This window comes from Passer montanus, unplaced genomic scaffold, assembly GCF_014805655.1.
Source record: "Passer montanus isolate IOZ18808 unplaced genomic scaffold, ASM1480565v1 scaffold118, whole genome shotgun sequence".
Lineage (NCBI taxonomy): Eukaryota > Metazoa > Chordata > Aves > Passeriformes > Passeridae > Passer > Passer montanus.
This window is the reverse complement of record NW_024358500.1, coordinates 1453923-1467232: the sequence shown is the minus strand read 5'-3', so window position 1 is coordinate 1467232 and position 13310 is coordinate 1453923. Positions and strand designations below refer to the sequence as shown.

The 13310-nt window shown below is 58.0% G+C and overlaps 2 protein-coding genes across 2 annotated transcripts; both read right to left on the bottom strand.

Moving 5' to 3' along the window:
* Positions 1-95: 95 nt before the first annotated feature.
* NECAP2 (NECAP endocytosis associated 2) lies at positions 96-4638 on the bottom strand. The gene is made up of 8 exons (XM_039697418.1): positions 4272-4638; positions 3627-3727; positions 3443-3547; positions 2582-2663; positions 1943-2051; positions 1449-1611; positions 1255-1330; positions 96-962 (listed from the first exon to the last, which is right to left on the bottom strand). The coding sequence occupies exons 1-8, from the start codon at positions 4487-4489 to the stop codon at positions 914-916; spliced, it is 903 nt and encodes a 300-aa protein (XP_039553352.1). The 5' UTR covers positions 4490-4638; the 3' UTR covers positions 96-913.
* A 698-nt stretch (positions 4639-5336) lies between these two features.
* SZRD1 (SUZ RNA binding domain containing 1) lies at positions 5337-10446 on the bottom strand. The gene is made up of 4 exons (XM_039697459.1): positions 10411-10446; positions 10096-10145; positions 8954-9205; positions 5337-7331 (listed from the first exon to the last, which is right to left on the bottom strand). The coding sequence occupies exons 1-4, from the start codon at positions 10444-10446 to the stop codon at positions 7229-7231; spliced, it is 441 nt and encodes a 146-aa protein (XP_039553393.1). The 3' UTR covers positions 5337-7228.
* Positions 10447-13310: the final 2864 nt, after the last annotated feature.

The window sequence follows — 13310 nt, the reverse complement described above, 5'->3', positions numbered from 1 at the left end:
CAATCCCATTCCCTCGGCACCGGCAAGGAATGGGAATCACAAAAGCTCATCCTGGCTGCTCTGAGCCCGCCCAGGGGAGGAAAAAAATTCCAGTCTGGCATCAAAACTGTTTTATTGTTCACTCAGAAGCGTTACATTCTCACCTGGGTTTGCTGCCAGGCCCAGGGGAAAGCTCTGAAAGCAAAATGCCCATCATCCAGTTGGAAATGGAAAGGAAAATCCAAAGGGTTGGATAAAAATAAGTGGGATTTCGTACTCAGAAAAGCCTTAATATAAATAGGTAAGAAAATATTTATTTGTTTCAAGAGGAATCTCAACCCCAGCTCTGTCCAAGAGCCTGACTCCATTCTGTCCTTAATAAAATGTCCATAGAAATGAGTAAAAAATCGTGTCTTCAAAATAGAGGAGTAAAACAAACTTCCCAGAGTAAGAAACTTCAGTAAGGAATTTCAGCAGGGGAATGCCGGGATCAGGCTCCCCACATCCCAGTTAAGTGCTCAGAAAGAAAATCCAGGTGGTGCTTGGCATCTTGGGAGGGAAAGGCTTGTGTGGATTTGGGAGGTGAGATGGCTCCAGGAGGATGCTCCTCGCCCAGGGAAGGACTGATCCACCCAAAAGCACGAGCAGAAGGCAGAGGAATCTCTGAGGAGACGCCAAGCTCTCCCTCCTTATCAAGGAGAGGGAGGAACATGATGGTTTTTCCCAAAGGAGAAGCCTCTGAGGTCTCCCAGGATGCAGGCCCTGGATGTGGAGTGTTTTAAGGCACGTGGCTGTTTCTTTCCAGCACTTATTCCAGCATTCCAATGCCAGGTGGGTTTAAGGGCAGGAGTGAGGTGTCCTGAGGCTGCTTCTTTGGTCCCACATAATCCTGAGGATCCCAGCACCCACAGGGGAAAGGTGGATCAAGGTGGGATCAGAACTGAACCCAGCCAGTGTTTCCCTGAGCCTGACTGGAAGTCGACCTGGAGAAGGGGAAAAACAGGGGGAAAGGGTGTTTAGAGATGGCAAAGGCATCCAGGCAGGAAACTGCGCTGTAAATGGATCATCCAGGAGCACCCCAAAACTCTCCTGGAGCAGCAGAGCAAGAAGTTCCCATGGACCCGAACTCAGGGAACTGGCAGCACAGAGGCAGAGCTGCTTCTGAACCCCAAAGCTGGGACTGGATGGAGCAGTGCCCCCACCCCAGCGGGAATTCCAGCAAAACCAGGCGGTTTTGGGGCATCCACATCCCCCCCAAATCCCTGTGCTGCTCACCCCGAAGCTTTGGCAAAGTCTCCCCAGACATCAGTAGCAGGAGCAGCAGTGGGCTGAGGCCAGGACAGCAGGGAGTCTGTCAGAAAGTCAGGTAGAGAGAAAACACAACAGCAGCAGTGATTTCCCACTCTGACTCCCAGACTCCCCCCTCTGATGGATGAAGCAGCCCCCAGGAGCTCTGTGTGAGCACAGACCTGTGATGGGGGTGCCTGGGAGCTGGGCAGGCGTGGAGAGCGGGGCCGGGCGCTCCCCAGAGCTGGATTTTCCTCCAGGGGGTGGTGGGAGCAAACTCAGGCCCCCAGGCCCTGCAGGACGTGGCCTGGTGCTCCCTGTCCCTCCTTCTTTTTTCTTCATGTTCTGAAAAGAGAGCAGGAAGCTTGGGTGGGATCGCATTTAAATCCAGAGCCAGAGCATGAAAACCCTGGAAGCCAAATTGTTTTAATTTGGGAATAAAATCCTGCACTGCTGGTGCATCCAAAGGGGTCACAGCAGGGCTGGATTTTACCCCAGATCCCACAGGCCTGGCTTTGGCAGCAGGAATTGATGGCACCACAACCCCTGCAAATCCCTGCAGGCAGCGTTATCCCCACGGGCTCTGCCCTGAGCCCATGCACAAGGATTTCAGGGAGGAGCTGCTTCCTCATGGCACCCAAAGGAAAGGCTGGAATCAGCTGGGAAAGGCCCTCACAGCAATGTTGAGTTTGATGGTTTGTCCCTCCTTGAAGCCCAGATCCAGTTTGGGTCCCTGCTCCAGGTCCTGGGCCTGCCGGGCCAGCTCGCTCTGCTGCCTCACCCACCTGTGGGAATTAAATCCATGGAAAAGGAGACACAGCCTGCCCCAGGCTCCCCCAGACAAATCAATCCTGCTCAGGACCATCCCTCTGTGGCAGCAGCTCTGCAAAGACCACGGTGTGAGCTGGGACCTCACCTGAGGGAGCACCCAGGGAATGATTCCCAGCAGCAACCTCACAGATGCCCCAACCAGCATCATGTCCATCCATCCCTCCGCAAAATCCCAAAATTCCAAAACCCCACCACCCCCAGCAGCTGCAGCAGCCCCTCAGGGCAGCCCCTTACAGCTGATACAGGAAGCAGAGGAAGTAAACTAGGGAATGTGGACTGGGAATTTGGACACCGGTTGTGGACTTGGGAAGCCCAGTTTGGGACACTGCTGATCCAGGCTGGGAAATCCCGGAGAGAGGAAGAGTTGCAAGTTTCCTCCTCTTCCCACCACAGCTGCCCAGCCCAGCTCCCACTTCTCCACCTCTCCTGGAGGAGACCTGCTGAAAACAGAGCTGAGGGGACACAGGGAGAGGCACAAACTCACTTGAAGTGGTCCTGGAGAGCCACGTTGAAGTCAAAGGCATCCCCTCGGTCCACAAAGCCGACCCCGATGAACGCCCGGCGGCCTGGCAGGGAGCAGGAGATGGGATGGGGGATGGGATGGGGATGGGAATGGGGATGGGATGGGGATGGGAATGGGATGCTCCATCCTGCACAGCCCCGTGCCTGGCGCTGCCTCCAGAGGGAGCTGGGACACTGGAGACTGAGCCATGGGACTGGGGATCACAGAATCCAAGAATGGTTTGTTTGGAAGGACTGTAAATCCCATCCCATTCCAAGGGCAGGAACACCTTCCACTGTCCCAGGCTGCTCCAAGCCCCTGCCAACCTTGGGCACTGCCAGGGATCCAGGGGCAGCCACAGCTGCTCTGGGCACCTGTGCCAGGGCCTGCCCACCCTCACAGGGAACAATTCCTAATTCCCAATATCCCATCCAGCCCTGCCCTCTGGCACTGGGAAGCCATTCCTTGTGTCCTGTCCCTCCATCCCTTGTCCCCAGTCCTCTCCTGGAGCCCCTTTAGGGACTGGAAGGCCACAATTAGGTCACCCCAGAGCCTTCCCTTCTCCAAAGGCATCTCCAGGTGTTTCACTTCCTGGGCTGCATCTAAACTTCAGTACAAATTGCTTTTTAATTAACTGGCAGCAGGGGTTGGGGGGGGCTCCTGTATCCTCCTGCCAAGGCTGAGCAGCCCAGCTCCAGTGTTTTTGTTCCTGGCCAAGGTCAGAGCCGTGGGAGGCAGGCAGCTCCTCCCTCTGCCCCCCCGTGCAGGGAACATTCCGCCATGGGAAGCAGGAATCCTCCCCGAGCAGGAGCAGCGAGGGCTCCGCGGGCGTGCGGGACGCACCGTTCCCATCTTCAATCCGGATGACAAAGTATCGGCTGGAGTCCGTCACGCCCTCCACAGCGATCCCGGGGAACTGCTCCACGGGAGCCTGGGCGAAGAGCTCGCCTGGAACACAGCAAGGGGCCGGGTAAGGCCGGGCCCAGCCCGCGCCGCGGCTCGGCCGGAGCCCCGCGGTGCCCCTCACCCGAGCTCCTGTCCTCCAGCTTGATGAAGGCCGTGCTGCCCTTGGCCGTGATGCGCAGGCGGCCGCTCCAGGCCGGCTGGTCCAGCTGCCACTCGGCGGCCCTGGGGAGCAGCAGGGGAGCGTGAGCCCTGTGCCGCCCCCAGCCCCCCGTGCCCCGGGCTCTGTGCCTGCTGCAGGGTCAGGAGGGAGCGGCGTTTGTCACAAGATGGCTCGTTCCACCCCAGAGCAGCCGCTGCGGTGGGCGGGAGCAGGCGGGAGCTGCGCGGGAGGTTTCGGTTCCCTTTCCGCGGAGTCCAGAGCCGGAGCTGCGCTGGGGACAGCGGCCGTGCCAGGACGGGCTCGGGCTGGGGGTCCCTGACGGGGCGGGAACCCCAAAACACACCGGGGGACGGAGACAGGGTGGGGATGGGGGCACAGACACCTCGGGGAGAACCCACGGGGGCTGAGGTTTCTCACGGAAGGGCTGAGATACCCCATGAGGGGCAGTTCCTGCTGCCCCACGGAGAGGGAGAGACCCCGAACACCTCTGGGAGCCACGAACCCCTCACACCCCCTGAGGAGGGGACCCCACAAACCCCACAGGGAGGGGGCGAGCCCCCCCACGCCAGGAGGCGCTGACACCCCGCGGGCGGGCGCGGGCCCCACCTGTAGCCGCGGTTGGAGGCCCGCGGCGGTACCCGGTACACGAGCACCGCCGGCTTCACGCACAGCACCGACTCGTACTCCTCGTCCGCCTCCGCCGCCATCGCGGCCCCGCCGCCGCTCTGTGCCGCCGCCTCGATGGTACCTCGGTGGTGCCTTGCTGCTGCCACCGCGGCCGCCCAGGAGCGGGCGGGGCCCGCCGGAGAGAGGCGCTTCCGCATTCGCGGCGCCCCCTAGCGCGCGGGAGGACCGGTGGAGGGTGCTGCGGGAACTGGTCCCAGTTCGATGCGGGAACTGGAGCCGGGTCTGGGCTCCGAGCCACCAAACTCACAGGTTTCACTGCTTTTATAAATCAGGAAATTTTATAAATCAAATCATGGGCTCTACTATTTCTATTAATTTATATTATAGCATTATATACTATATATTATAGCATTGTAGGTTCTGTAAGATAGATACGGTATGTTAAGTATATGTATTAGATACTGGGTTGTATAATATTACATATTACTGGGTTGTCTAATATATTACATATACGTTTATTCTCTATTTATTTATATTTTTATATTCTATTTATATTTTTATATTCTATTAATATTGTATGTTTACATTCTATTATAAATAAATAGTTTCAAATCATCAGAATTCCCAGGGAGCTGGGGGCTGTGGGATCTGCCAGGGCTCCCAGATTCCTCACCCCAAGAGCTTCCAGCACCTTCTCTGGACATTATGGAGCACAACACCCAGGGGGGAGCCCAGCACGGAGAAACAAAATAATCACATCAGATTAAATGAGTTCAATTAACTGATTTGCTTTTCTGCTCCAGGGACAGGCAGCGCTCACATCCACACTTGGGATCCACATCTTCCCTTGGAGCACTGCCCTTCCCACCCTCCTCGGACCACTCCTCTCAACCACCCTAAAAACTGAGTAAAATCCCCTGGTTTTGGGTGAAATTATGGGAAAAACTCCCAGATTTTACCTTCCTGGCGGATTTTGACACATCTGCCACCACAAAACCGCCCCTGGCAGACCTGGGGATGAAAGGAGGGAGCCATAAAGCCGTGAAAAGTTTAAAGACATTTATTTAAAATACAATTTATAAAACGTTTTCTTTCCGGCGCACGTTTTTGTTTTGTTTTTATTTGTTTCGGGGCGGAAACACGCGGGTGCCGCGTCCATCCTCCCCCTCCTCGGGATGAAGGCGCTTCCCTCAGGAACGCCGCCGAGCCCTGCCCGCGGGCGGGACGTGTCCTGTGTCCTGGGCACCGTGTCCTGTGTCCTGGGCACCGTGTCCCGGCGCCGGGACGCAGCAGGAGCAGCCGGGGAAGGAGATTTCAGTGCTGGAAAAGGGGATTTCGGTGCCGGCAGCGATGCGGCACCGAGCGGCCGCACCAGAAATCCGGCGGATCTGGGAGGTTTTTGGCTATTCGATGCTATTTTTAGGAACAATTAAGGAAAGGCGCAGTGACTACAGTTATTGCTGACGGCCTTCTCCCTCCCGCTCCCTCCTGGAGCTCATCCCGGCCCCCAGGCTGAGGGGGATGAGTGAGATCCCCCAAAAGTCCCCAGGATCCCAGGAGGAATCCCGAGGGAATCCCGCCCCACCCGGAACCAGCTGCGAGGAGCTCATGAAGGTTCCGGGGGTTGGATACACAGGTAGTTTCTGTTTTCCCCTTTCTGTGGGATTCCAGCCTCATTTCCACACAGGGCTTTTCGTGCACATCAAGATTAGCTCGTTCCCCCTCGAACCTGCTGAAGGCAGCACCCAGATGCAGGAATCCCTTGGGAAGCACCTGGCTCTCCAGGTCCTGGCCCTCCAGGAAGAGCATTTAGTGTTCATCCAATCCCTTGATACTGAGTGATCCTCAGCTTCATCCAGAGGGAAACATCTCCATTCCTGGGGAGCAGCAGCCTCCCCGTCCTCTTCCCGGGAGCCAGAGCAGGACAATCCCTTCCCTGAAGCCTTGCCGCCTCCAGGGAGATGGGGGGATCATCCAGGCTTTCCCCAAGGCTGGTCTGGTTCCCGGTTCTGCCATCCCAGGAGAGCTCGTACCGTCCCCGCGCCGCCGGGCCGGCCCCTCGGGATATCCCACTGCCCGATGTCACGGCCGCAGCGGCGCCGGAGCCGCTCCTCTTCCTCCTCTTCCTCCTCCTCACATCTCCCTAATTCTTCACCGCCCGGCCCTCCACGGCCGGGCAGCAGGCATTTGCACGGGGTCACTCTGCATTCCCGTCTCCCCAAACACAAAAGAACCCAAAAAGGATGTGTTTTAAGCTTCTCCTCAAAGCCAGCAGGGAATCGGAGCCAAGCTTTAACAGGAGCAGGATGTGAACTGGGTCCAGCTCTGAGGTACCTGGGGGCATCCAGGAGCTCGCTTCCATGGCAGTGGAAATGGAGAAGGAGAAGCATGAGCTTGTCATCCCCAAGCCATCACATTCATGGAAATCCATTGGAATTCCCTTCGGAACACTCAGCTACCTCTCTGGATTCAAACAAACGGCTCAAACCCTTCCCACGCACTCCGCCGATCCAAGATACAGAAAACAAACAGAAAACCAAATAAAAGAACCTAAAATCCTTGGAAACAGAACTCGTTCTGGAAGTGATGAGGGCAACATGCGCGGCTGGGGAGGCTTCCCACCTTTTTTTTTTTTTTTTTTTCCTTAAATGCCAGGTTTCGTGTACAACAAACGTTATTGCTGGCGCTCGCTCCGACCCGAGCGGGACACGCACGACTCCCTGCGCCCGGCCGAGTCCGGCACGGCCCCTCGTGTCCCCCGGCCGCGGGGACAGCCCTGCCGCGGTGGCCGCTCACAGTGGGTGGAGAGGGGAGGTCACAGTGCGTGGGGCTGAAGGTCACAGTGGGCAGAGCAAAAGGGTCACAGTGCAAATCACCCCGGGAGGTCCCCTGGCCCGGGTCCGTGTGTCCGTGCCGGCGGAACGGCGCCTCCGCCTCTATCTGCGCTGCTTGAAGCCCTGCGAGCCATCGGGGCCCAGCGGCTGCCGGATCACATTGTTGGGCTGCCGGCTGTCCTCGGGCTGCGAGATCCGCGGCGGCCTGCGGGGACACGGGACATGAGCCTGAGGGGACACAGGGACAGGAGCCTGAGGGGACACAGGGACAGGAGCCTGAGGGGACACAGGGGACATGAGCCTGCGGGGACAGAGGGGGACGTGAGCCTGAGGGGACACGAGCCTGCGGGGACACAGGGGACATGAGCCTGCGGGGACACAGGGGACATGAGCCTGCGGGGACACAGGGGGACCCGAGCCTGAGGGGACACAGGGGGACCCGAGCCTGAGGGGACACAGGGGGACAGATGAGCCTGAGGGGACACGGGAACAGCTGAGCCTGAAGGGACAGAGGGGGACACGAGCCTGAGGGGACACAGGGGGACACGAGCCTGAGGGGACACAGGGGACACGAGCCTGAGGGGACACAGGGACACGAGCCTGCGGGGACACAGGGACAGGAGCCTGAGGGGACACAGGGGGACAGCTGAGCCTGAGGGGACACAGGGGGACATGAGCCTGAGGGGACACAGGGGACGTGAGCCTGAGGGGACACAGGGGGACACGAGCCTGTGGGGACACAGGGGGACACGAGCCTGAGGGGACAGAGGAGACATGAGCCTGTGGGGACAGAGGGGGACAGCTGAGCCTGCAGGGACACAGGGGACATGATCCTGGGGGGGACACAGGGGGACACGAGCCTGAGGGGACAGAGGAGACATGAGCCTGTGGGGACAGAGGGGGACAGCTGAGCCTGAGGGGACAGAAGGGACATGAGCCTGCGGGGACAGAGGGGGACATGAGCCTGGAGGGCACTGCTGGGGCCTGCGGGGACAGAGGGGGACAGCTGAGCCTGTGGGGACACAACTGAGCCTGCGGGGCACTGCTGGGGCTTGCAGGGACAGAGGGGACACAGGTAAGCCTAAGGGGACACCAATGAGCCTGTGGGGACAGAGGGGGACAGCTGAGCCTTCGGGGCACTGCTGGGGCCTGCTGAGACACCAGGAGCAGGGACATGCGAATGAGGTGTGGAACTCTGCGTCCCTTGGGGAAACCCCTGCACCACGGGAATGCTGTCACGGGAATGCTCTGAGGTCCCCAGCACAGGAAGGACATGGAACCAGTCCAAAGGAGCCTGCCAAGGTGATCAGAGGGCTGGAGCAGCTCTGCTGTGAGGAAAGGCTGGGGGAATTGGGACTGTTCAGCCTAGAACAGAGAACCTCTGGGGTGACCTAACTGTGGCCTTCCAGTGCCTGAAGGGGCCAACAGGAAAGATAGAGGGACCCTGGACAAGAGCCTGGGGGAATGGATTCCCACTGCCAGAGGGCAGGGATGGATTGGATATTGGGAAGAGTTCCTGCCTGGCACAGGTCTCCCAGAGAAGCTGTGGCTGCCCCTGGATCCCCTGAAGTGTTCCAAAGGCACACGGATGTGGCACCTGGGGACACATTTAGTGGGGAACACAGCAGTGCCAGTCAATGGCTCGACTCTGTGATCCTGGAGGGCTCTTCCAACCTCAATGACTCCATGGTTTATGGCCTGACCAGGCACTTCCCTCACTCCCACAGAGCTGAGGCTCTAACAGAGCCCTCCTCTCTGTGTGCCAGCCCAGCTCCACCCCCACCAGCACCAGGCAGGAACTCCCCAGGCCCACGGGGCTGCTCCCACCTGTCCAGGATGGGCTTCTCCTGCTCCTCCTCGGGGCTGGCGCTGCCCAGGATGCGTTTCCTGGCCTCGGCGTACTCGGCCTCGCGCTGCGCCAGCGATTTGACGGGGAAGGCGGGGCGGCTGGCCGAGTGCGGGCTGCTGAGCACGCCGTTGCTCGTGGGCCGCTTCAGGATGCGGATCTGCGGCGGCGGCCCCGCGGGAAGGCTGTCGTCCTGGATCACGATGGGCACTTTGGGAGGAGATTTGGACTTTCTGCTGTTGGGAAGAAAAACACGGGGTTGGTGCTTGTTTTCCACGGGGTGTGAATTCCTCGTGCTTGGATGGCCCTCCTGTGATTAAGAGCAGCCTGGAATAACTAAAGGCCTCGTTATAGTGGTAACTCTAAACTGGAGCAGTGGATTAGCTCACAAAGAGACAGAAAAATCAGTCCCTGCTGTGTGTGACACCATTAAATTCTACTGAAGGAAAGGGAACAGACACTGGGTAAAGCTTTAGCATTTCTATTCAAAGATACTGGTATAAGCACCTTGATTTCATTCCCTGCAAGGATTTCTAGGGCCCCTCTCACCAGGACACCCAGCTGTCACTCCAACCGTGCCATTTCACTCCTCAGAGCCAGCCTCAGCTGCAGCTCAACACCTGAATGTTTTACAGTCCCTTTTCTGCATGGAACTCCCAGAGGATAAATCCCATGACTCTCTAATAATCAAAGGGGAAAAAAATCCAACAACAAAGGACTTGTCAGCAGTGATTAAAAACTTTTCTGGTAGGAGAGAATAACACAGCCCTGCCCAGGCCCAAAGGAAGCAGGAAAAGAAATTCTCCCTGATGCAAGACACGGCGAGTCAGTCCAGGGCCAGGAGCTGGGATTACCTGACTCACCCTTTCTTCCCCTCTTTCTCACATCCCCCAAGCTGGAGCTTCATCCAGTCTGGAGGAGCCAGCTCTGAAATCAGAGCACTCTCAGCTTTCTGCTGCCCTGCCGCGGCTCCGAAGGGCCACCTAGTGGCATGGACACAGGGATTCCCTGGTTCTCAACCCCAACCCAGCGCCCCCGGCTCAGTCTGAAGCTGTTTCCCCACTGCTCCCACTCCCCAGGCCCTCGGCTGTCCAACAGCACCTCAGGAAAATCAGGATTTTACCTTTCCTTCTGTGTGATCTTCAGCTTCTTTTCCAACCGTCTGTCTATTTCCTTGAAAAGTAGGAGACAAAAGTAAAAAACACAAAGTTTTTAATAAAATGAAAACCAATCTCAGTTTGGAGGTCGGAGTTTGAGCCTGTCCGGGCACGCATTTAATTTCAGTGTTCCAAATACAGATCTGTAAAGCAGGGAGGGAGTGTGTGACTCCATCTGAGGATGACTTGGGAATCAAGAGGCAGAGAAAAGCAGAGCCACCATGGATAACCCATGAGAAAAGCAAAGCACCAGGAGTATTTTGCTGTAACCAGCAGCACACCCACAGCAGGCCGTGGATCCGGCGCAGGGCGCTCATCGCTCATTTCAACCACCTCAGCTGGCAAAAAACCACTTGTGAGGGTAAAACCCACGGATTCCACAGCAATTCCACAGCAATTCCACAGCAAGGCACTCCTGGATGCAGGCAGGGATCAGGCCAAACCTGCGGGCACTGGAGCAGCAGTGGCACAGCCCGGGCGATCCTGGGGGAGCTGAGCCCCGAGCCCAGAGCCCCGAGGCAGGGGCAGGGCAGGGCTGGCCAGCAGGGCCACATTCCTGCCAGGAGAAGGCCCTGCCCAGCCCCACAAGCAGCAGGGAGCCTCCCTGGGCTGCTCCCTGCCTTTCCACACCTGCAGTCAGCCATGGAGTCACCCACGGGCAGAGGGACGCGTTCGGCACCGACACGGCCGGGTCTGAGCGTGTCAGTCTGCCCGAGGCTGGCCTCCACCTCTGCCAAGCTGGCCAGGTGTTGCAAGCAGAGCAATTACTGAGAAAATTCTGCTAAGGAGGAGAACAAAGCCAGGTTTCAACCCCCCTGCAGGTGACCTGCCCCAACCCCGCCGGTATTTTTAGATCCTCAGACAGCTCCGTTAAATAAGGCTGCAAAACATCTTTTTGTGTTTGATTTAATCATCAAGGAAGGGGGAAAACACTACCTGAGAGTGTCCTAGTTTAGCCAGCTGATAACTGGCACTACAGAAAAATTCCAAACTTGTGGCAGGAGGCAGCTGCTCTGCTTTGAGGAGCAGCTTCCCTCTGCTGCCAGCAGGAACCACAGTGGGCACAGCTCGGGGAAGGAACGGGCTTGGACAGAAATTCCCTGCCCCTGTGAGCAGGGAAGGAGCACAAGTCACTACAAGATGCCAAACCACAGTGCTGGCTGTTGGTCATACAGGCCATTGCAGCCTCCACCTAGAAGGGAATAAATCACTTCAGGAAGATAAAAGGTGGGTGGGAGGTTGAGTTTCCTACCCAACCCTGTCCTGGGAGGTAACAAAACCAGGCAGAGCTTCACAAGGCAGGTCTCAGCCAGAGCCTCCTGGTGAGTGCAAACACCTGCAGGCAGCTTCCTTCCTCTTCAAGGGGCCTGGGAGGGAGGAAAATCCCATTCCAGTGCTGCTCAGGAGGGAGGGAAATGTGTAAAAGCTGCCTGCTGCCCTCTGAGAGCAGGGGGTGGATATCCCACTGTGGAGCAGCTGGTGGCAAACAACAGAAGCCAAATGAAGGGAAGGGGTTGGCTCCTCACTGAGCCAGCCCAGATGACATCCTGGTCTTGAAACCACATTTTCAGCCTCCAAGAGTTCACCCAGGTCCTCCTGGAATATCCCCATTAAACACTTCAGCACACAGGAGAGAGAGACAACAGGAAAACAGGGTGAAAAGGGGGGAAACACACTCAGGAACTTCTCAAATCATTTCACTCTGAGTAGAAACAGGGCTGCTGAGCCCTCAGCTGGGACCATGGGCACAGAAGGGACACAAGCCACACAGCAGCCCTGGGGAAGGCTCTGTTCTGCTGCCTCCCTCCCAGCAGAGCAGAGGTGGCCTGGCAAAAGTCACATTCCTGCACTGCTGGGGGCTCTGAGCTGAGCTCGGGGCTGTGCTGCACTGCTGGGGGCTCTGAGCTGAGCTCAGGGCTCTGCCTGCACTGCCGGGGGCTCTGAGCTGAGCTCAGGGCTGCAGCCACGTTCTGACTGGGAGATGCTGCAGCTGGAGGGTGTCACCTCCACCTCAGCACCTGAGAACAGGTGATTCATGGCACTGTCACCGAGCCCCAGAGCTGCCAGACAGCCCCACACGCTCCAACCACAACCTGCAGCCTCCTCTGCACAGAAAAATGAAGCTCTTTACTCTGCCCAACACAAAAACTTATTCCAAGGAATGCTTCAAAGCCATCCCAACTCCTCCACAGCCTGCTTTGCTTTTCCCACTCTGGAGCAGGTGCCCCAGAGCTGCCAGACAGCCCCACACGCAGCCTCCCCTGCACAGAAAAATGAAGCTCTTTACTCTGCCCAACACAAAAACTTATTCCAAGGAATGCTTCAAAGCCATCCCAACTCCTCCACAGCCTGCTTTGCTTTTCCCACTCTGGAGCAGGTCACTCCCACAAATTCCTTGGTGTCTCTCTCCAAACCCCAAACTGCCAGGGGTCAGGGAGCAAACACGGGGTCCTGGAGCCCAAACCAGAGCTCCGTGCTTGGGGAGCTCCTCACCAGGGATCACACGGGGTCAGGGAGGCTGGAAAAGACCTTGGATCACTGAGCCCACCCTGTGCCTGATCCCACCCTGTCCCCAGCCCAGTGAGTGCCTCCTGCAGGCATGGGCACTCCAAACCTCCCTGGGCAGCCCCTGCCAAGGCCTGAGCACCCTTTCCATGCAGAAATTCCTCCTGGTGTCCACCCTGAGCCTGCCCTGGCCCAGCCTGAGGCCGTTCCCTCTCCTCCTGTCCCTGTTCCCTGGAGCACAGCCTGACCCCCCGGCTGTCCCCTCCTGTCAGGAGCTGTGCAGAGCCACAAGGTCCCCCTGAGCCTCCTTTTCTCCAGGCTGAGCCCCTTTCCAGCTCCCTCAGCCTCTCCTGGGGCTCCAGCCCTTCCCCAGCTCTGTTCCCTGCCCTGGACATGCTCCAGCCCCTCTCCAGGTCCTTCTTGCCATGAGGGCACAGGACTGAAGGTGCCTCAGCACAGGGCCAGGCCCTGCCCTGGGCCTGTGCCCACACCAGGCTGGCACAGGAGCAATGCCAGGAGCAGAAAATATCCCCTAAATTCCAGCCCCAGCAGCTGATGGGAGCACTGTGCTCCCTGCAGAACATGAGGATTCCTCCACATGTAGGGACCTTGGCAGAATAACAGAAACCAACATTGTCCCACCCACCCCAACCACTGTCAGTCCTGCAGGATCCAC